Source organism: Myotis brandtii, unplaced genomic scaffold, assembly GCF_000412655.1.
Source record: "Myotis brandtii unplaced genomic scaffold, ASM41265v1 scaffold69, whole genome shotgun sequence".
Lineage (NCBI taxonomy): Eukaryota > Metazoa > Chordata > Mammalia > Chiroptera > Vespertilionidae > Myotis > Myotis brandtii.
The window spans coordinates 673,188-697,122 of NW_005370700.1; the positions used below are offsets into that span (position 1 = coordinate 673,188).

Sequence of the window (23,935 nt, forward strand, 5' to 3'; positions counted from 1 at the left end):
ATCACTGATGTTTCTATTTCTCTCTCCCTCTCCCTTCCTCTCTGAAATCAATAAAAATATATTTAAAATTTTTAAAAATTTTTTAAATTATTACCATTAAGTCTTAGTTTAATTTCACTAAATTTAAAGCAAAGGGTGAGTAAAAATGAGTAAAAGAACATCATCACCATTCCTTTGTATGGAGTGCCCATGCCAGGCATTGAGGATACAAGAGTGGAAAGGAAGGCAGAGTTTCTGGCCCATGGCCCTTCCATCTCATCAGACTGGAAATTCAACAGAAAGTGTTAGTAGTCCAGTGCCCACTCTATCAGGAAAACCATACTTTATGAGGGTGAAATCTGAAACATAAGCACTGTCTTTCATACCAGCACATATCCTACAAGAAAAACATCACGCCATGAAGAGCTATAAAGGATATACATATTAGCTGAGATCTAGTTTCTCCTTAATCATAACATTTATTTGCAAATATAACTAATGATAAAGAAAAAGAACATTCAAAAAGTGGGAAACTAACTTAAATATTTTGGTTTTATCTCAGAAATTATTTTCCCAAGGCATGAAAACAAAAATGCTTGGGAATATGAAAATATGACCTGTTTCTCTTTCTCAAATTGTTTTAATACTGATTCACTAATATGCTGGACAATCCCTGGAACAACATTTATTTCAAATTTAACTAGAAATATTTTTGTTATCAGCTTCCCATAGTGGAAAGGACTTTACCTAATATATGCTTAAATGTAATCAGAGGTTACAGCCCTGCAAGTGTGGCTGGGTGGTTGAGCATCAACCCATGAACCAGGAGGTCATGGTTCAACTCTTGGTCTGGGCACATGCCAGATTGCAATTGCAGGTTCGATCCCCAGGCGGCAGCCAATTGATGTTACCCTCACACATAGCTTCCTCTCTCTCTAAAATCAACAATAAAAATATTTTTTAAAAAATAAAAGATTACAACACATTATCATTCCTACCTCATCAAAACCAAAACCAAAATTCTGCTTATTTCTCTCCATGAAAACTATTGAACATTCAGTTGTCTTCATCCCATTCTATTACTTGGTTTCCTATGCATCCAGTCAAGGACTCCACATTTGCAATGACAGAAATTCTTCCTGTCATATTCCTTAAGTAGCTAGTTTTTCTGTAATAATAATTTTTGAAAATTTATTTCACAGTACAACTACACTTTCCTTTAGTTTTTATCCAATTATTCATTCCATTCATTTCTACTGAAAATTTTACAGAGATGAGGGGTTGTCTGATTTTATCTGGTTTTTTAACTGCATGGCCAGCTTCAAAAATTGACTGAGGCAATAAGAAATCAGAAAATTAAGATACCACATACCCCAAAGTCCTGAAAGAAACACTAAATATATTACAAGAATTGACTCAAACCTTGACCACCCCCTGATAACTTCTCCATTTCACGTACCAAGATTCCTAGGCAAGCAAAATTCAACAAGGTCAAACTTCCCTGGGGTTACAGAACTATCATTAACCAGAATAAAATCCTGGCAATTCAAAACTGGTGCACTATTTATTTATTTTCCTGAGTCCACCTATATTCATCATTCCTTTTTTTTTTTTTTTAACCACCACCACCAGCCTCTCAAAACAAAACAAAACTCAGACCATTCTTCTTCCCTTCTTTATGGGCATACCTATAAAAAAAGTTGGAAACATAAGCAACAATTCATCTACTGGTAAAAAAAAGTCACACATTCGAAATCTGACCTAAAATAATAAAAACTCTGTGAAAGGAGAAGATAAGCATTCCTTGCTTGCCCTCTCTACACTCCCCATTTAGATTTTAAGATGTTCACTTGAACTCCTGCTTCTCTGTGTCAACTCCCAACCTGACTGCTACTACACAACTGGAAGGACTATTCTTAACCTCCCCCACAACCCCCAAATGAGTCCTTTAAAATACATTCTGTTAAAAGAAATAAGTCCTTTGGCACACATTACCATCTATTCTTGCAATGCCTCCTAGCCTCATCTGACCTGAACTGCTTTTTCTATGTGTTTTAGTCATATTTGAAATTAGATACCAGAGGCAGACACAACTTTTCTGTGATTTTCCAGGAGTTAGCAATCCACTGAGTCACTTGAGAATTTCCTTTATAGTTATCTTCTTGAGTTTGCATTTTGTTTGGGGTTTTGTCTTTAAGGAGCAGAGCAGGAAATGGGCTGGGGGTGGGGGGTGTCACATAGTCCTTCTCCCCACCCCACCCCAGCTTTCCCCTCCCCGCTTCACCCACCCCTAAATGAATGTGAGAACTTCCTGCAGGGAGAACGCCATGAATAGGGCCTGGCATCTAGACAGGAAAGATAGCACAGGACTGTGAATGTTCTGAATAAAGCTTCTATGCAGCCACTAAATTAAAGGAATTCAGGAGCTACACAAAGGGCCTGGCTACTTAATATATTCAGTCTTTTATTTGACAGTATAATTAGGCAGCATACAAATGAAAGCCTTTCCCAAGGAGCTGGACTGCACTAACAAGGCCAGACGACTCTCCCCTGCAGGCTCCCCATTTCTCTTTCTGCTTGTGTTGATGTTGTTCTTACTCTTAGAAAAACATTTCAGAAGGAAGTTGGCTAGATATAATAATTTAATCCACCCTTCTTAAGAAGTACAAATTATTTCTACGTAGAGGTCAAATTCTGAGGGACCTTCAAATTGTATTCCTCGATAGATTTCCATTGAAATGTGCTGAATAAATCTTATGATAGAGATATAAAGCCCAGGAACATCAGCTGGCACTCTGACCTTTATATGAATAAACATCAATTGTTAGACAGTAAAACAGCCCAAACACCAGCTCGGAGCAAAACATGTAGCAAAAAATGAGAAGTAAACTATCATGCATAAAATTTAAGTGACTCCACACAGATAAAAGTAATTTTTGTTGCTCTAAGTCAGGGCTCAAAAATCCACCATCCCTTTGAGATCAGGCAGAAAACCCACATGAGTGAAGCGTTGGGGTAACTTGAAGAGGATAGGCACTGCTCATCAGGTAAGCCTGCGGGCATCAGCACAGAAACCCAGTATGCCCAGATCTTCTGGTTTAAAAAAAAGAAAAAGGAACAGAAATCTTGATTTTTATTGGAAACTTTACAATACTTAACTGATGGCAATTAATTTTAAAACATGTGGTCTGTGAGCCACGTGTGGCACCTGGGCACTAGTTTTAGACCTCTGTTCTAAGTCCTCCAAAAGATGGCCCAATTTAACTCTCTTGCTTGATCAAGATAGTGAAAGTTAAACAAAACTCCAAAGAAAAAGAAATTCCAAAAGTATATACCCAAACTTTCAATGTACTGTTAACTCCACAGGGATATAGTCACAAAAAATCCAGACTGTGGGAAACCCTACAGAACAAAATAATCTGTTTTAGTCAACAAATAAACTGCCAGGGAAAGAGAGGGGAAGGGTGAGAGTAGAAGTGAAAAGGGGAGGGAAAGAGGGGAAGAGAAGGGGAAACCTAAAACTAAAAGAAATTTAAAAGACAGAAAAACCAATCACAAGGTATGGACCACATCTGCATCACAATTCAAACTAAAAATTTAAGACAATTGGAAATTTGAACAGTGACTAGATATTTGTTGAAAAATATGAATTAGTGGGGGGTTTTTAACAAAATAATAATGTCATGATGGTTTTTTTTTTGAAAAAAAGAATGCTTATGTTTTAGAGATACTTAAGTTTAGAGAAATTTATAGATGAAATGCTATGTTGTCTAGGGTGTGCTTCAAAATAATCTAGGCAGAAGTGGCTCGAGATAAAACAAGATGGGCCATGAGCAGGTAATTGTTGATGCAGGGCAATGAGTACACATAAGTTCATGACACTATTTTGTGTACTTTTTAAAATGTTTTTGAATTTTCCATTTTTTAAAACCTAAAATAAACTCTTTTTATCTCTTTCCTATTTACTATCACTTGATCTCATCAAAAGTACAAAAATGATTCAAAAATAAAGACCAAGAAGGGGAGAAGGGAGAACAGAGAGTGATCACCTCAATAATAACTATAAAGAAACTAATTAAACTGCCCTTAATTGAAAAATTGACTTTGTGTACATATAACCCAGAGACCACTCTTGTTTATGGATAAAAAGTGTACAAAAGAAGAAATCCTAAGCAGGTATAATCTCATTGAATGCCTCCCTAACAGGGCATAAAATTGTGATGCTGCATTCCAACTTCATTAAAATGGAAATCGGTTGCTGAAGTGCCAAGAGAACACACTAAATTGGTATTTTTTTTAATTTCCTCAATCTAACATGCTTTATGTTCAACACTGCTTATTATTGCTGGGGTGAGATAGGGAGAGCTGGGGTGTCCAACAGAGAATGTTTATACACTCATTTAACAAGAGGTACTATTTTTTCTTTTCTAAGAAAGGAAACATGAGTGGACTGGGATGGGGCAAAAGAGGGTAAAATAAAGCTTTCTGTAGAAATTAATGTGAGGTCATTTAAAAGGCTGTGCCTTTATTATCCAACCATGGCCCGTGTAATTTGGGAGCATCTTGGGTTCTCAGTGCAGAGTGGATGTGGCTGGGTAAGGATCTAGGTGGCTAGGAAAAGCTAGAAAGATGAAGAAGGTACCCACAGGGCGTGTATACAGGAAGGACAGAAAAGTGGCTGTTCTTACTGTGTCTAGAATAGAAGGCTTAGCAAATATAGAAAAGACAAGTTACTTTTATCCCTCTGTATCCCTCCTACTGATAAGATAGAAGGAAGTTACAAAACGACAGTCATGGCACGCGGCCTTGAAAGAGACAAATCTAAATGACAATTCATCACAGACAACAGGGGGGTGAGGGCATGAATGGGAGGGTTGGGGGGGTAATAAGGGGATAAGGACACATATGTAATACCTTAATCAATAAAGAAATTATAAAAAAACTCAATGGAATGGTTTCCTATTATTTATTTTTTTTTTTGGTTTCCTATTATTCTTAAAATCATTTTAAGAATGCCAAGACCCTAACAGTGGCATATAAGGCCCTTGCAGCCAGACATAACCTAAAGTGCATATCCACCCATTTTGCATGTAATTTAAGGGAGGAAAAAAACAATGATGACCAAAGCACTCTGAACATACTAGAACGTGGCCTAAGACCATGCACACCCACGACTCCTTCGCCAACCTAGCCTCATGATGCTCTCAGTTTCATTCACTGCACTGCACTCACAGTGGTGCCCTCCCTTAGGTCCATAAACTTGCTGGGCTCCTCACCTCAGGATCTTCGCACATACTACCTCTGCAACTCAAGCACTCTCTCACGTACTCTACACCCCAAGCTCTCCAAACTCACTATTCATCCCTCAGGTCTGTTTAAATTACAAGAATTCAGTTACTAATATATAGATAGAGATAGAGGTATAGAGCATTTTTCTTAGGGGCACACATCACAATTACAATTAAGTGATTAGTTATATGTGTTTAACAAGTCTTCTCTTTCCTGCTGTGAAGTCATGAGGGACCGCATCTGTCTTGTTAAAGACTGGCACGTAGTAGGTACAAGGTGTAAGAACGCTGAGAAAAAGCAGGGAGAACTCTACCTGTACTATTTGCTCTGCTCTGTTCTCTGATCATCTGTGTCCTTCTGCAATTTGGCTTAAGGTTCTGAAAAGGCAGAAGATCTGTCTGACTCATCTTTTCCCCTAACCTTCAAAGCACCTTACATCTTGGGCAGCATGCACTCCACAACTGTTTGAACTGATTCAGTAGATGAGGGGATAAAAAAGACAGTAATCCCATATAAAAACAGTTTCTGTTACAATAATCAGTGACTTTTGAACATAAACAAAATTTTGTGCCAACAACTACCAGCCCAATAAATATGAAGTTCCTAAGCAAGTAAAGCAACAACAAAAACATAAAAACTCTACTGCCATCCCACCAGTCTCCAAATCAAAAGCAACAGTCCTGCCCCTCCCACCCCCCACATATTACTGCTGTTTGGTAACTCACCACATTTGATACTAAGAGTTACTAATTATGGCTCTTTCTCAAGAGTTTCTACCCTATTCCCCAAAACATCTTTATTAAAAATTTGCAGAAACAACTTTGCAACTGGAACATAAAATAACAAGATAATCTAGATACCTCAGTAAATATTTGGGTAACTATAGTCTTAAGAACAACCTAACTGCTAGTTTTTCATTTGTTTCCATGACCACAATTTAGACCACTCAGCATTTTCATTTGTTTCCATGACCACTCAGCATCTAACCCAGGATTGAGCACAAAACAGAAATTCAATGCTTACTACAATTAACAAGAGAAAGAATGATAGGTTCAACATGGTTTCTTAACAGTATTTATTATTTAACAATAAATTGTCCCCTATACAATCTGGTTTATATCTATCTAAACTTATAATGTATCATGCCTTTACACTCACTTTAAAAACAGATTCAAGCGACAAGTCACTTTGACAATCTAGGAATGAAAATCTATTCTTCAGAACTAGCTTTTATCTCTACAAGTATAATCAATAGATCATGAGGGGGAAAAATCAAACTATCTCAGAAGTTTTATTATCCCATAAGTGATTTTATAAACAGACAAGAAACAGAATATAATGGAAGGTAAAATCCCAGCTTTGCCATTTACTAGTTGCAACTTTTCCAAAGTTTTCCCCACCTACTGCCCCTCCCAACCCCCCAAAAAACCCAGGCACTTAGAGATTGGGAGGAGGGAACCCAAATCGTGCTATCAAAACTATGCAAAACATGCCCTGCCAGTTGCTCAGTTGGTTCAGTGTCCTCCTGTGCACCAAAAGGTTGTCAGTTCAATTCCTAGTCAAGGCACATACCTAGGTTGCGGGTTTGATCCCTGGTTGGGATACATACAGAAGCAACCCATCCATGTTTCTCTCTCACATCAATATTTCTCTCTATATCTATCTATCTATCTATCTATCTATCTATCTATCTATCTATCTATCTATCTATCTCTACCACGTCCTTGGGTGAGGGTAAAAAAAAAAAAGCCTGTGAGAAACAAACCTGCCCAATGCAAGCGTTAACAAACCTGTAAAACAGAGTTTGGCAATCATTTCTCCACCTCCAGTTTACTATCTACCCTTCTCTTCCCGTGCAGTAAGGGTTTTAAAATAGTCCAAGAAAGGATCACCTTACAGAAAATTCAGGATAGGTTGAAATCACAGTCATAAATTCCCCAAAGAGGATATAACCTAGGATTAGTTAGTTGGTTCACTCAAGAAAATGCACATTACAAACAATATTGAGACTTGGCTTTTCCTTATCTCCTAATTCACTAAGAAAATTAAGACTCGACTTCATGAACTGTCACTTAAATGAATCTTTATCTTTATCCATCCTTCCTAACAGCCTCAAAGAAATAGATGCCCCTCTTCCCATCCACAGAACACTCCTTCATGGATGTTCATGATTTCATCTTCTCTTATTTCTTTCAGAACTTTCCCTTGTTAAGTTTTCCCTCTCTGTTCATCCGTCATCCTTAACCTCTGTCTTTCCCTTCAGGACAGAAACAATGTTTAAGGTTCTTTAGGGCCACTTCCCTTCTTTCTACAGAGGTATAACTTACAACTAGTAAAACACACAAACCATAAGGGTACATGCAAAGTTTTCATATACTAGTATGTATATACCCAAGAAACTGAGACCCAGAAAATACAAAGAACATTATCAATAACAGATGGCTCAAGCCCCTCCTTATCTTCTGAAAGGTAACAACTATTATGATCACCAAAAAATTAGTTTTGCCTGTTAATTGACCTTCATATGAATAGACTCTTTTATATATGACTTATATCTAACTTCTTTCAATCATCATAATCTACCTATTACCACTTTCTAAATACAGGCATTCCTCAGAGCCCTCTCTTTACCCTACCCACTCTAGCAATTTCATTTCATCAAAAGACCTCAACTACTACCTAAACCTAGATGATTCCCGAGCTCTTTAGACATACCTGGTGTCCTTCAGGCACCTTAAATTTAACACATTCACCATCTCTCCCCTCCACTCCTAAATCCAGTTCCTGCTACTATATTCTGCCTGTTGGTTAATGGGTTAACAGTCAACCAAACTAGAAACCTCCAAGTCATCCTGACATACAAAATCCTGTCAGTCTTGTTCACACTACATCTAACATGGAATATAGCAACACACTTTCTGATGGGGAAGACATACTCAAATTAGCTCAGGAATGAAAAATAAACCCCGAACTACTCCTTCTCTCCCAACATGTCATTATTCAATAAGACCCAGGCACTTTACATTCTAAACAACTCCCATTTGTCCCCAGTTCTTCATCTGCACTGATCTAGATCTTCCTCATCTAGTCCCTAGGGGTACCCTTGGTCCCCCTGCCAAGAATGCCCTAAACCACCTACTCCTACTTCTGGTCTACTTTTTCAAATAATCAAAACCATCTCCCATCTACCCCAAGTGGAGCAGAGTTAATTAAATCCCTATTTGGTACAACAAGCACAATGTACAAACCTCAAAAGCAGTGTACTCTGTATTGCAATTATTTTTATTTCTGCTACTAGGCTGAAATTGGTGGAGGCAAGGCCATTCTTTCTTTGGAAGTCCAGCTCCTAACATAGTGCTATAAATATTTACTAAAGGCCCTGCTAGGGCAGTCTCCAAATCTCTAGTAGCTCCCTCCCTCTCCAATCCATCCTCCAGCTGGCTGCCAAAAATCTAACATGTCACTCCCCACTTTAAAATGCTCAGTAGCTCCCACTGCTTATCAAATCAAGTCCCTATCATGTAAGGTCTTTCATCAGCTGGACCCAACTTCCTTTTTAGTCTCATCTCCTGACACTTCACCACTACAGCTACTCACCATCCCCTACATACAGCATGCCCTTTCATTCATGCTTTAGTTCCTGACTTGCCCATTCATGCAACACTAGTCCCCAATTCACATAGGGAATCCTTCCCAGGAAGCCTTTCCAAAGCATTCCACTTCCAGGGAAAGTCAGTTTGTTGGGCTTCTGGGTTCCCTTGTCACTCTGTAAATGCCTTCATTAAGGCACTGCAGAGGAGACCAAGATGGCGGCATAGGTAAACACCGCAGACTGCTGCCGCAAACAACCACTTCAAAAATACAACTAAAAGACGGAACGGACATCACCCAGAACCGCAGGAAGGCTGGCTGAGGAGAGACTCTTCAACTAGAAGGAAAAATAACAGCACACCGAGGCTCAGAGGAGGCGCAGTGTGGAAAATACTCAGGTGCGGAGGTGCGCGCGCAAAGCGGGCTGGTGGCTGAGAGCGCGGTTGTCGTTTTCGGTCAGGGGGGAGTCTCAGACTCTGAGCTCCAGATACGGGCGAATCGCTGGGGACTCGGAGTTTTATCATAATTGTTAATGTAAATTTCCCCCCCACACATACCAGATAGGAAAGCCTTGACATTCAGAAGGCATTCATCCTGAGAGCTTCGTAAATTTAATATAAACATTCTTTTCAGACCTCTTCACTTCTGTCCATGGCCACAGCCAGCATTAGCATTTATTCTGAGTGTGGGGGAAAAAGGCTCTTATAAGAAAACCAAGTAAATAAATAATGTTTATATCACCTTCCTGAGAGTAACCGCACATATGGTGAGCAGTAGAAAGCAAAAAGGCCCACTGCGATCTGGAAGCGGGATGGTAAGCCAGTCCATTTACCAGTTAATGAATAGCTACACTCAGCTTAACATGCATTACCATTTCAAATTCATCCTCAGAAAACCCATCCTCTACTGCTAAATAACTGTAAATATCAAGAGCGGGAGTCATGCCTTCACTGATTCTAGTATCATCAACTCCTAAGTAGTATAGTGCCTGTTCCTCAAGCTTTACTGAATTAATTGATATCCCCTGTATAACCTCTTGCTTCCTACTTTCATGAATTCTCTCATCTCTCAAACTGTAAATTTGCCATCTTTGAGCTTCTATCGCCGAAACAGCCAATTAGCTACTGAGTCCTAGGATGATGTCTAATCTCTCCTTTCCTCCCTCCACTGCTCTAGTTCAGACCCTCTGTAATTCACTGAACCACATAAGCTTCTAATTTAAGTTTCCCTCCACCAATTCCAACTGCCCTGACTCCTGATTGTCCAATGCTAGCACTTCTTAAACTATACTGTGTAGATTAATCACCTGGGGATTTTGTTGAAATGCTGATTATTCAGTAAGTCTGAGTGGGGCCTGAGAGTCTGCATTTCTAACATATTCCCAGGAGATGCTGATGATGCTGGCCCATAGATCCACTACAGTCAACAAGCAGAGGTCAGGTGACAGTCAATCTGGAATATAGAAGCACAGACTTCTATGCTAGGTAAGAAACTGTACTAAATGCCCCCTGGTCCCCTCCTTTGTTCAGATTCTATGCCCTTCCTGAGATATCCATGACCTGCTCACCCATTTTTCACTGGATGTCTGACAAAGCTACAACCTAGCAAGTATTACTCCATTATTACATTTAGCAGATTCCCACAGACAAGTTTCATTTAGTCTACACTCCACTATTACAACTGTTTTTTAAAAGATACTGTACAAGGGGACAAGGATAGTTGTCCTTATGACAGTCTAGAATAATAAAAGTGTAATATGCTAATTAGACCAGACGTCCTTCCAGATGACCTTTGGGACAAAGCCAAGGTGGTGGGGGCCGAGCCCTTTGCACAAATTTCGTGCATCAGACCTCTAGTGTTAAGATAAATGAACACCACTACCTCCCTTTATCCATCTGTATTATCTGGAGGTTAAGGTCACATGGGTCAATCAGTTTCTTAGAACTAAAATAGGTGTTAACTGTTGTGTTTTGTTGTTTAATTGGGGCTGGGGATGGGGAATCTTATGCATGTCTACAGAAGCAGGAAGCAATGAATTCCATCCCAAATGTACTGTTAGATGTTCCCTACTCTCAGAAAAGGACTTTTGTGTGGTTATATCTTCAGAATGACATTATCTTCTAAGCAACTCCAAGATTTATGTTTTCAGAACTTTTGTTAACATGTATTTATGTATCAATGAGGCATTACCATTCAAATTTTGGTTAAAAAAACCAAGTCCCTCATAACCAATGGACACAGACACCAGGGGGGTGAGGGCATAAGTAGCGGGGGCGGGGGGAGATAGAGACACATATGTAATACCTTAATCAATAAAGGGGAAAAAAAAGCATGTAAATATCTGTACCTTTTATCTCAAGTTACAGTATTACTCTGACATTGTATATTTCAAAAGTAAAGTTAAACTGGGTTACAAGTCTATAAACATGTAACTATTATAAATATTCTACTATATCAAATAATAAATATTCTAATATTATAAACAGTTAAAAGAATAGAAATATTATAAAATAATCTACATATTATAAAATGTTTGCCTTCTGAAAATCAAATTAGGAAAAAATCTGAATAAAGAATTGGATGAGCATACCAGTTTAAAAAAAAACAAAAAAAACAAGTCCCTCTTATGAGCTGGTTATAGAGCAATGGATTTTGACTATCTATTTTATAATCCCAAGGGCCAGTAACTATTGTCCTTATTATTAGATTGATGCTAACTTTTTTGTTAATATACCCCATGAAAATCATCTTCTCTGGTGTTGATATTGCTCTAGTGAGTCAACTGAGGTCTCTGTAAAAATTTGTTACAGAGGGTAAAAAGGTGCTAATTAATGACTGGAAAATCCACATTGGCAGGTAATTAACCTGAATGTTGGTTAGTTTAAATCAGAAGTATTTTCATTTGAATTAAAAGCATGACTGTAATCAGTCAGGATCTGAATAACTTTTTTTTTTACCATGGTGCTTGTCATAACTTAAAAACTAACATAGAAAGCAAAATGAAGATCTTTTTCCAGTGTTGCCAATCATATTACTATATGAGACAATATTTCAGAGATACCTGCCTTCCACTTAAAACAAACAAACAAAAAATAATCATAGGCCATTACTAAATACTCAACTTACCATAGGTGTAGTACAGGTTTTACAGCCATAGATAAGAGAGTTCTTTCTGCTTATATGAACACAAGAATTATGTTTCCTCCTGATCCATACAAGATGTTTAAAAATGTCCTTCATCAACAAAGAGCCAGACAGTAAATGGGCAAAGTTAAAAATAATACTCCCTGATTGTTACCAACTGATCAACTTCCAAATTTTACATTAATGTGGTTTACATATGACACTAAACTAAAAGAAAGTACCTGCCTCTAGAAGATGAACACAGCCTTTTCCTTAAATCTCCTATATCCAAGGAAATCAAAACTCTCACAGGTCTTAAAAAATGATATAAGAGAATGTCTTTCAATTGGACTGTAGGCCCCCCTGCCAGGATCCAGGGCAACCTGGCGCATATGAACACTTGCACTTTCTTTTCAAAGAAGCAAAATTATAATTTGCTTACCTAGAACTTAGACCCCCACAAACCACAACACCAAATGGAGCCCAAAGATTCAAGGGGATGAAAAGGCCTAGATACCTAGACAGAAGGTACCTACTGAATCTTAAAGCATTAAACTGGAATTAGTAATCCTAAACTCAGTCTCACTAGATTTTGAACTACTAACTTAGGGTTGCTCCTCAAACAATTCAGCTGCCAGAATTACGGCAACAGCCTACTCCTTCTGATTACCCCTTCTGGTTCTTCAAGACTTAGTTCAAGGGCCTCCTGGAGATTCACACAGTGGAGTCAGACCCCTCTCTGCTTTACAGAAATCTGTGAACAGTGTACCTCTATTAGGACACTTTCCACCTTTGTATTGTAAATACAAAGCTGTCTTGCTTGTTTGTTCCCACAAACTTGCCCTCAAATCTGTAAGTATTTCAAGGGATCCTAGAAAATTCAAGTTAGTCACCTTTAAACCAAAAGCTATTCACAGTAATTACTGGATAAAGGAATCATGAATGAATGAGTGAAAGTGGACAGTCTGCTAGTATATCTTCCCCCATCTTCCCTAATGAGCTCTAATTAACATTTGTGGCAATTTACTGTTGCTAAAAATAATAAAACCACACTACATTTGCTTAACATCTGACAGTTTACAAAGCACTTCCACATATATCACCAAATCTGAACCTCACGAAGTTCTTTGAGACAGTTATTTTTTATCACCTTTCCCCCTCCCTTTCTCTCTAACAAATGAGCCTTCAGAAGGTTAAGGACTCACATCAAGTACAGGTATATCTTGGAGGGAATTCGGGTTCGGTTCTAACCCACTACGATAAGCAGGCATCTCAATAAAGTGAGTGGGGTCTGTGTAAGGAAGAGAACAAGTCTGCTCCAATTATAGTGTTTATTCTCCCCACAAGGAGAGATCCTTATTATATAAAACTGAATGCCAGCTGCCCCCAGCCACACCCCCTCTCTAAGAGAAATCAAGAGAAATGTCTCCTCTGTCTCAGCATCTGGAGTACATATTCTATATGCCAGATGCAATGTAATTTTATCCTTTGTACTTTTGCATTTAAAACGTTCCCTTCCTCATATTAAAAATAAACAGTTGTCTCATGAAAAGATGCTCAACGTCACTAATTATAAGGGAAACGCAAATCAAAACCACAATGAGATACCACCTCACATCAATCAGAATGGCTATCATCAAAAGTGCAAAACATAACATGTTGGTGAGGCTGTGGAGGAAAGGGAACCCTTGCATGCTGTTGGTGTGAATGCAAATTAGCATGGCCACTATGGAAAACGGTATGGAGATTCCTCAAAAAAACTAAAAATAGATCTACCATACAACCCAGCAATTCCACTTCTGGGTATTTATCCCATGAAAACAAAAACACTAATACAAAAAGACATATGCACCCCCATATTCATTGCAGCATTATTTACAATAGCCAAGATATGGAAGCAACTTGGGTTTCCATCGACAGATGGGTAAAGAAGATGTGAGATATATTTGAAATCTTAACATTTGTAACAATATGGCTAGACCTAAAGAGTATTACTATGCTAAGTGAAATAAGTCAGACAGAAAAATACAAATACCATATGGTTTAACTTACATGTGGAATCTAAAAAAAAAAACCAACAAAAAACATACACAAAAGAACAAATAAAAACAGACTCATAGAAACAGAGATGGAGACCCTGTAAAGGTAGCTCAGTTGGTTAGAGTGTCGTCTTGATATACCAAGGATGCGGGTTCAATCCCCAGTCAGGGCACATACAAGAATCAACCAATGAATGTATAAATAGGTGGAACAAATCAATTTCTCCCCTCCCTCTTCCTCCCTCTTTCTCTCCCTCTTCCTCTCTCTCTCTCTAAAATAAATAAATAAATTTAAAAAAACAACAGATCAAACTGATGGTTACTAGAGGGGAGCAGGGTAGGGGGATGGGTGAAAAAGGTCAAGGGAAATATAGTCAATAATACTGTGATAAGTTTAAGTTTGTATGGTGATAGATGATTACAAGACTTACTGTTGAATCACTACACTGTACACCTGAACATTGTATACCAAGTATACTTAAATTTAAAAAATGAATAATCTTTGAAGAGTTGACTCAGTAGATAAGGGAAGCTAAAATTTCATTTAAGGTAAATGATTCAATTAAACTAAAACTTAATATAAAAGAGAATCTCTTTCACCCCTAAAAAATATTCACATATTGTCTTTTTGCTAACAGGAGCAGGATATTTCTTTCTCCCTCTCTCTCTCTTTTTAGAGAGAGGACAGACATTCAAAGCAATAGCAGATTTCATGGTAAAGACTTCCAAAACCAGCAAACAAAAGCCCGAAGATTACTAAACTGAGTTGTTCTGATTTTTTACATCATACAAAAGTAGAACTGTGTATGTATACCTGAATATGTGCATTTAAATTCTTTTCCTTAAATAAAAATTGAAATAAAGAACATGATGAATACTGAATCTTTTCAATGAACATATGTCTGAATGGGAATTTTTTTCAAAATCTATTCTTAAATATTTCTCCCAAATATTTTTTAAAATGCAATTGTTTTTTCCCAACATTTCCATACTTTTAAAATATCCAACTGTTCCATTAGAAGCCCTCCTTTATAATCTGTCAAAGTGATATATAACCTCTCAAAAGTATTGATTAGAATGAAAAAAAAAAAACAACTAGAAACACTTTGACTAGAGAAACCACAAATGTGTGAAACACACTCCATTTTTTTAAACTTTAAACTTTCATTTTGAATACTAAAATATACGGAGGATCCAAGATAGTAAGTATAGAGGTTCAAGTGTGTGTGTGGGGGGGGGGGGGGGGGGAGAGGGCAGCAACAATGGATTGATAATCCAAATCCTGGGTGTTATCTTAATTCTAAGACTGACTTCATCTTGAACCCAACACTTATTCTATGGGTTTGCTTTCCTCATCTATAAAAACAGCAGATGTTAGAATCTCTATGGATCCTAAATTTTGTAATCTAATCAAAATAACAATATAAAAATGCCATTTTCTTCAAGTTCTTTTTCTCCTACTGACTCTAGGCCCAGTAGACAAGCACACAGCTCACTATGAATAAAAAGGAAGTTAAACTAGTAAGTTTGCACATTTGGATCCCTCAAATAGTTATTATAGTAAATTTTATAAACTGGATTATGAAAGTATCTTGCTTTATAAGTCAACATAAGAAAAGATTCTTACTTTAACTTTTAAAAGAATGCATTTCTTGAAGTTCACTTCTTCCATGCAGAAGTCTACTTTTAAGAGTAAGGGTTGGCAGGAAGAGGGTGAATCAAACATTATCTATTCTGTCAGTCTAATCCACACCAAAAAGGTGGTCTGCTTTGGTTGACAACCTTTCTCCTGAGAAAAGGCAGATTGAACTCTCTTAAACCCATGGACAGATATTACAAAACTTCAGAAACTACAACTTTTAGTCCTTCTTATTCAGAGATTTTCAACCAGTATGCTGTATGTAAGAATTTTTAAAACATGCAATACCTGACTATTTAGTCAGGGACACTGACCTCCTTTCCCTTAGATTGTCAAACAAACAAAAATGACAACAGCCAACACAACAAGAGCTGCCCAGTGTGATGAATCAAATTATACCTTTTTTAATTTTTGTCATATAGGCAACAAATATATTTTTGGTGTGTTGTCGAATTTTAATAATTCGTTTACATGTGCCATGAGATGAAAAAGGTTGAAAATCGCTGTTCTAATTTGAAGAGTAGGCTATCTAATGGAGCCCCAGAACGTTTCGAGTTAGCAGAGATCTTAGATTCCTTCTACTTCATGCTCAACATTTTATTGAGGAGAAAAGCAAAGCCCAGGAGAGGTTAAAATAAATGCCCAAAGTCATACCACGTTTCCCAACTCTCAGACTAGTTTTTTTAAATGACAGACCATTTTCTCTCAGTCAGTGTGAGATAAAACGGTACAAATTCTTCCCCAAAGTTGTTTTGGAAGAGAACAGGTTACTTTCACCTGACCCTGGGAAACAGCAGCCAAACTCAAGAACCATAATGTAGCACTTATTCGAGCACTAAGATACAGCCAGACAAGCTCTCAAAATACATGGATGGGGACAAAGACAGAATTCCTTAGGAATATATTTGTCATAATAGACAATAAAGGTAAAAAACTGGTTCTGTATATAAAATTTTGTTCTTTGAAACATGTCTTAGAAGTGCACTGATTGTAAAATCCAGATCATTATTAAATAGCCAATGGGAATCACTACAGATCGCATTTTCTTTTGCTGTATTTAAAAACATGCCTCACATTTGAAAAGAGAGCCCAAACATTCTAACATATTATTATGAGAGGCAGATATAGGAAAAGACTCATTCTCTAACTGCTCTTCATCAGTTGTATGAGTCAGTAGAAATAGCAACAAATACAAAATTCTTCCTTCTTAAAAAAAATGGAGAGAAAAAAAAGAAAAATCAACTAACTAAAAACTTAAAATTTCTAATTAGATTTTTCGCTCATTATTAAAATGGTCCAAAACCCAAATTACAATTTACCCTTGAATGACACAGGTTGTTTTTGTTTTTTTCAATAAATTCCGTATGTAAAATTTTATTCAGTCTTCAACTGAATGCTTTCACGTAACTAGAAATAAGACTAATTTACTTTTATAAACTTCATTTGGAAAAGCATATGACACAAAATCTGGACTTTTGTTTGTTTTTTGGTAAAGTATTAACATTTACAAAAAATAAAATAAAATATGTACACCCTACAAATAGAGTATATGAATCCACTTCCAATAGTACTTCTAGGTTCCAAATTCAAAAGCCACTGGACTTGTAACTCAACAACGCACTCCATCATTAAATGCATTTTATAATGTATCAAGGCAATCTCAAATGTAAAAATACAACAGGAAAACAATTATTCAGCATGAATGTGGCATTATGGGATAATTGTGCTTTGTTTCATTTAACATACTACAAGATATACCAGGCATATATATTACACAGGATGGGGCAAAAGTAGGTTTACAGTTGTTTGTATGAAATTGATATAATAATTAACAAACAATAATACAAGAATAAACTCTGTTTGGCATACTCACAACTGTAAATCTACTTTTGCCCCAGCCTGTATGTAGACATAATATATAAGAAAACCATCCCATCTCTAAATCAAAGTGTAATAACACTTGAGTAATCCAGTAACTATCACTATGCTTAATTCCGAAGTACAGTATCACACTACTTGAAAGAACTGCTATTTCATAGTTAACCAAATATCCGAATGTTCCTTAATAGAAGTATCATTAAAGTCTATTCATCTCAGATTCCTGAGTTTCAATTTATCAAAATCTTCCAAAGCCTAGAGTTGAAGTTTCATACAAACTCAAACACAAGCAGTCACACAGACTTAGGTTATAAATACCTTATGTCTAAAGAATCCACATGGTCAATTTTTTGGTTTTGTTTTAATTATACTATCTTTAGAAAACCAAAGGTAAGTATAGAAAAGGGTTTGCCCTAAAAGCATAGGAACATGAGGCTAGATTCAAAACCCCTCATTACCAGTGTTGTACCAGATGCCTGGGATTAAAGGGGTGGAGTAGCTTTCAGAGGTGGGATTTTTTTTTCTAAAGGCTTCATTTTCCCAGACTGTTTTGGACATTTTGATAACATCTCTTTCTCTTTTTCAAAATGTCAGGCGTCTGTAAAGGAAAAGCGTTTCTATTGAGTGCTTCAGGATCTCTCGACTTTCACAGTACAATTAAACCCTTCTCTCGTCCAGAGAGACTGAACTGTGTTCAACCCTGGCACACAACAAAATCATTAAATCTAAGATGCCTCATTTGACAGATGCCTCATTAAATTCATCTCAAAGTTGAAGTAAGATATGCCTTTGAAAAGGGGGTGGAAGGGTGGAACACCTGTTAACCCTAAGAAAGCTTTGAGAACTGCTGTCTCAAAGTCCACATAGAGCTTCGCTCACGTGAAATAGAAGATATTAATAGTATGTGGCACATCTAAAATCTCCTGCCACTAGAGAAATGCCTGTGTGTATGTGTGTTTAACACTTCCCTGGTGACCCAAACAGCATGGAAGGCTGAAGAATCAGGGCACGCACCACCAGCTGCTGAACAAAATTCCACAAATTCAACTCAACAAATGTTTAAACTAAAATGCCAAGTATTATGCTAGGCTTGGATCATATACGATGTCAATGAATGTTATGTTACCGATAAATCAAATTCAGGGTTCTAAAGAGAAAGAGAATAAAAAACAACAAAAACACCTTACACTTTAAAAATAATAATCTTTGAATAACCAATCACTTAAGGAGGTTGATTTAACAATCTTATAGCAACAAAAAGATACATATTTCAATACAGAAACTTTACAAACTCATTTACACACATCTCCTCTCCCTACAATTATTTCAATGAGCACAAATACCCCATTTTAGGAATAACTATGAAATTCAGGGACAACAGCTAACTCTCTACCACTATATAACATATAAACTATAAAAACTGTACAACAACACAGTAATACCAACAAAGCAGTACTGATCACTAAAGTACAAATAACTCTGTTTTAAAATAGAAAACCTTTCATGATAGGTGTTTTTTTTTTCAAAACTTTACAAGTACAGCTATTATTTAAAGGAACTGTATTGTCACACCCCTAGCCTCAAGTTATCCACTTTTCAGATGAAGCGTTAATTCTCTATAGCCAATGAAGATTTACAGTCTAAAAAATGAGGCATGCATGAATAAGAAAATAGAAAATTGTTAGGTAAACTTTATTTCATATCACCTTAAATGCAAGTATAACTATTTGCAACCAGGATATTTATTTTAGAACATTTCAGTCTCTTTCTATCCTGTCTACTTATTTGCCAGTCTTGGTTCTTTACGTTTTTAAAGGCAGCATGACAAAAATAGAACCCTCCACATTTCACAACGAACACCACTTTGGACTAGAGGACAATATCACCTCATTACCAACAAAAATAGCATATTTTCTGAATGCTTTTAACCAAGCGAAAATTCAAGTGCAAATGAAATTCAGCATCGATTCATGGAAAGTGATATGAATTGCAAAACAGAATACCCAAGCTAATCTATTCTCAGCTCTGCCAAAGACTGAAAAACCACAAGCAAGAGTGGAACCTCTCTGTGCTTCAGTTTCTCCATCTGAAAAGAGGATTGACACAGACTCCTCCTTGATAATGTTTTTGCAAGGACAAATGAGATAATTTATGTGAAAGCCCTTTAAGATTTTTGAAGAAAATAAAACCCAACATGTTAATCCATGTCATCAGACCAGCTACGAAAGAAAAGATATCATGCACTTTACATCAAAATGACAAATATAAAAAACAAAGTTAAACCTTTTGTTCTTAAAATTAAAAGGACTGTTCAGACACACACTGGTGTCACATGTTCATACCACGTTACTCAATACTGCTGTAATTATAGTAATAAGAGACTGCTTGTCAATATTACAGCTTAATGCTGAACCACCCCTTCTTGGTTTGCATGTAGGAAGCCATGTAAGGTTTGATCATTCCCAGAAGAGAAAAAGAGAAGATATATGAGAGGGGTAACGAGATCATTCTCAGCAATCCTAAGAAGTCACACATAAAAATATCTTGTCCAAGATTCACTAGGCACAGTGGATGTGTTCTCCATTCCGTCAACTCCTTTCCTACCATTAAAATTTGAACTGAAATAGCTAGACTACTAAAGTCTAAAAGGTGGTAGAAAGTAAAAACTATAAAAATATATAGTTTAATACTGCACTTCATCAATGACTCAGACTCCAAAACACAAGCTCGTGAGTTTTTTGAAGTCCATAAGTTATGTTGAGAAACCTAAATTCTTGAATTTTTTTAACCTAAAATTACTCTAAGACAAAATTTAAGATAGCTGATTTTGAATGGAAATTAAATGTTAACATACTTCCCATACTTAAGGCAAGTAACTTCAGAGAAAGCCATTTAAATGTTTTCATATTTTAAATCAACAACAAAAAAAGATTGCTTGGTAGGAGCAATAACAATTTCCAAAATAAATTTTCATTAACAACCTAGTAATGAGTACTTTTTGTCCAATACCTTCTAGTTCCTTAAGGACTGTCATTTCACTTTACCCAAATAAATATTTAAATATTCAAAGCAACCACAAATGGCTTTCAAAGCCTTTTAAAAATAACTTGAGTGGGATAATAAATACTGAAATTTAATTGAAAGGTGACCCTCAAGAGAATGAAAGTTCTCGGCCAAACTAGAACTTCTCAAAAAACACAGCTGACTTAATAAACTAGATAGACAGCACATAACATGCTCAATTTAAATATAGGAAGATATTCTAAAAGTTCAAAGATAACTTCCTACTCTATCCTTAATTCCAAGTACAAGTATAAACAAAAAGATATTCAGCAATAAATTCAAGAGTAAGTTACATGTTAAATTATAAAAGCAAATGTGGCGTACAACACCCTCTTAGAGGGTGTCATCTAAAACAAACACTAATTCTCTTCTTCCTAAGGAAAAGAATTACTACCAAAATGTAACACTTTCCAGTTGTGTGCCCTACATTCCACTGCAACACAGGAGTAATTTCTAGGAATCTCCTCCAGCGTGGTGCAAACTTTTGCTGCATGTGAAGTCCTGACAATGTTCCCATACATAATAAGTGAGACCACCTAATAACAAGGCTCTTCTGTTTATCAACTTCCTTGCAAAAGTTCAAGTGGACTCATTTTTGCTCAATTTTGTTCTTTAGCAACTGATGTTTGGAATATTAATATAGGTTTAAAATAAGGTAAACTTTGTATATTAAAAAGGCAATTAGACATCTTTATAACAACCAGGCATCTTCCTTCTAGACACCTGTACACTGGCTTCATATTCTAGAACAGGTTGGATACTGTGTGTGGCTCCCTATTAGTTATTTTTATGAGTGTATACAGAGAAGTATATATGTATTTATGGTGTGAATACAGAAATACAGTAAATAAGTTCAGAATGAAGTGACAATTACTGCTTTTCATGAACAAAACAAAAAGACCACAAAAATTCACAAGAAATATAACTTGTCACTTTTATACTTAGATGTTAAAAAAAATATTGTGTATAATTCACTTAAGAGTATTTTAGACACACCTGAAGAGACAATCTAGGGGAAATCCAAGATTAAAATTTCATGACCATGACACCCAAAAACTTCCCATTAACATTTATCATGACCAACATATCTACTAGTAATCATGAGGAAAACAAGAGAGCAGAGCTCTTCCCATATAAAATATGTTCAATAATGTTTAATATATTCCATATATATTAGTTTGTTTATATGGGTATTTATCATTCTCAAGTTAATAAAATATTCTCATGATAAGTGTGAGTACCATTTAAAGCTTTTGTAATTTTGCATAGTAGATGAGCTACAGGAGAAAAGGATATAACTGTCACTCCTACATAACAAATAAAGCCACCTATTTTCCAGGCCCCATAAACTTACAGGTACGTCATCCAGTTGGGATCTTATCTTCAGAAACAGCAAATACTATTATATTGTGTGACATGGTTTTCTTTATAAGGCAAAAATCTATCAGAAATCCACTTAAATTACAGAAAAACTTCAATGAAACTCAGAGGAACATAACAGGAATGTTACTGGTCGTGCATATTTCAATGTGGGATAAAGATTTCTTTCTTCATTCAAACTGACTGAACTGACACAAGTTGGACCAGAAATAATTAAATAGCACAAATGGCTACAGATTAGTTACAAGTATGATTATTTTTCCACAACCTAGAATAATAAAGTTGGGGAAGATTTAACTTTCCTGATTTAATATTGTTATGCTAACTTTTTAAAATTCCTTATCACTAAGAACATAATTAATTCTTCAAACCAGGAGGAGAAAAGGATGCAAACAACTTATAAAGCTCAAATATAACAACCAGGATCTGTGGCTCCCTAATTTATTACTGGTCAAGTCTTTAACCAAAAGCCCTGACCGGTTTGGCTCAGTGGATAGAGCATCGGCCTGGGGACTGAAGGGTCCCGGGTTCGATTCCGGTCAAGGCCATGTACCTTGGTTGTGGGCATATCCCCAGTGGGGGGTGTGCAGGAGGCAGCTGATCGATGTTTCTCTCTCATCAATGTTTCTGGCTCTCTATCCCTCTCCCTTCCTCTCTGTAGAAAATCAATAAAATATATTTTAAAAAAAAAAGTCTTTAACCAAAGGAGAAATATTAGTCACCCTTAGTCAAGAATTTGATATGTCAATTATATCTCAATAAAGCTGGAATAAGTAAAGAATAGAATATTTTAAAAAAATTTAACCTACAACTGAAAAAAGAACGAGGAGGATTTTAGAGATATTAACCACTTAAAGTCTTACTCTAATCTCAATTGCAAATCACACTGCAATGGTCAGTTCTGGCTATAAAGGTTGTAAGAAAGAAATGAAGGAAATAGGAAATAAATAGACAAAATTGTTTTTGATGCAAGAATCAAACTTTCAGAGGAAACTGTAATAAAGCATAAAAGCACTGGGGGGAAGTATCACTAAAAGGATCCCATCTGTGAAGTTTCTAAGGAGGACTAAGTGGGCATAGAAACACGGCAGAGAACTGAACGTGCACCGGTTGACAAGTAAGGAGCTCCTGGGGGGTCTATGACGCCTAAAATGGCCAACAGCGGACAGTCAATGGAGAGAGAGTGTATTCGAGCATTTCTGTTGGCCATTTTCTTCTATCGGTATTAAATGCACGTGATAGATTACCTGAAATCCCAAACTGCCACAAAACCCAACAGGTTCATTGTTACATGTACTACCGCCTCTGTCAGGAGTCTCTGCTTGCAGCACTTCCTGGTGGCTCTGCCACCTCCTCCACAGGGCTTCCCAACCTCTGAGCCCTCAAGATTGGCCAAACCCGCGCACTGAACAATTGCTCAACTGAGTATTACACAGATTACCACCGTGAACGCTGTAAAGAAATAACAAAGAGCGCCAAGGACCAGCGTTTACTCTGGGGTCTGGCCAACAGACACCGACTTGACTCCTTTTTCGGGACCTGGAAGTGTTGACACCCCACACGTCCAAGTGCAGGTGGTTTCCTTACCTGCATAGAAGCGAATGAGGCAGCCAATCTCCGAGTCCATGCCTTCCTCCTGCACCCTCCACAACTCCCCAAATCCCAGTTGAAAGAGGTAGTCATTTTGGATCTGCAATGGCTTCTCGTCCGCCTCCAGGCGCCGGGTGGTCTCTCCGTGGAACTGCACGTAAAGGGTGGGCAGTGCAGGCGCCTTCTCAGCGATCGCCCCGGTCCCACCCGGGATCGCCTGGGGGAGGCCAGAGGCCACGGCTGCTGCCGCCTTTTCCTCCCGAGGAGGATCGCAGGTGGCCCCGTCAAGGCAGTCGACGGCTCTCGGGGCTTTTGGCTGCAGCAGAGGCGGGGAGGCCATCGAGGAAGGCGGCCGGGCATCCGC

The 23,935-nt window shown here is 37.2% G+C and overlaps 1 protein-coding gene across 1 annotated transcript in view; it reads right to left on the reverse strand.

Moving 5' to 3' along the window:
• The window catches only part of PHLPP1 (PH domain and leucine rich repeat protein phosphatase 1), a 212,964-nt gene extending 189,035 nt beyond the window's left edge, over positions 1 to 23,929 (reverse strand). The window contains 1 exon segment of the mRNA XM_005881787.2: positions 23,569 to 23,929. Coding sequence (XP_005881849.1) covers positions 23,569 to 23,911 — 343 coding nt within the window. The 5' untranslated portion in view covers positions 23,912 to 23,929.
• Positions 23,930 to 23,935: the final 6 nt, after the last annotated feature.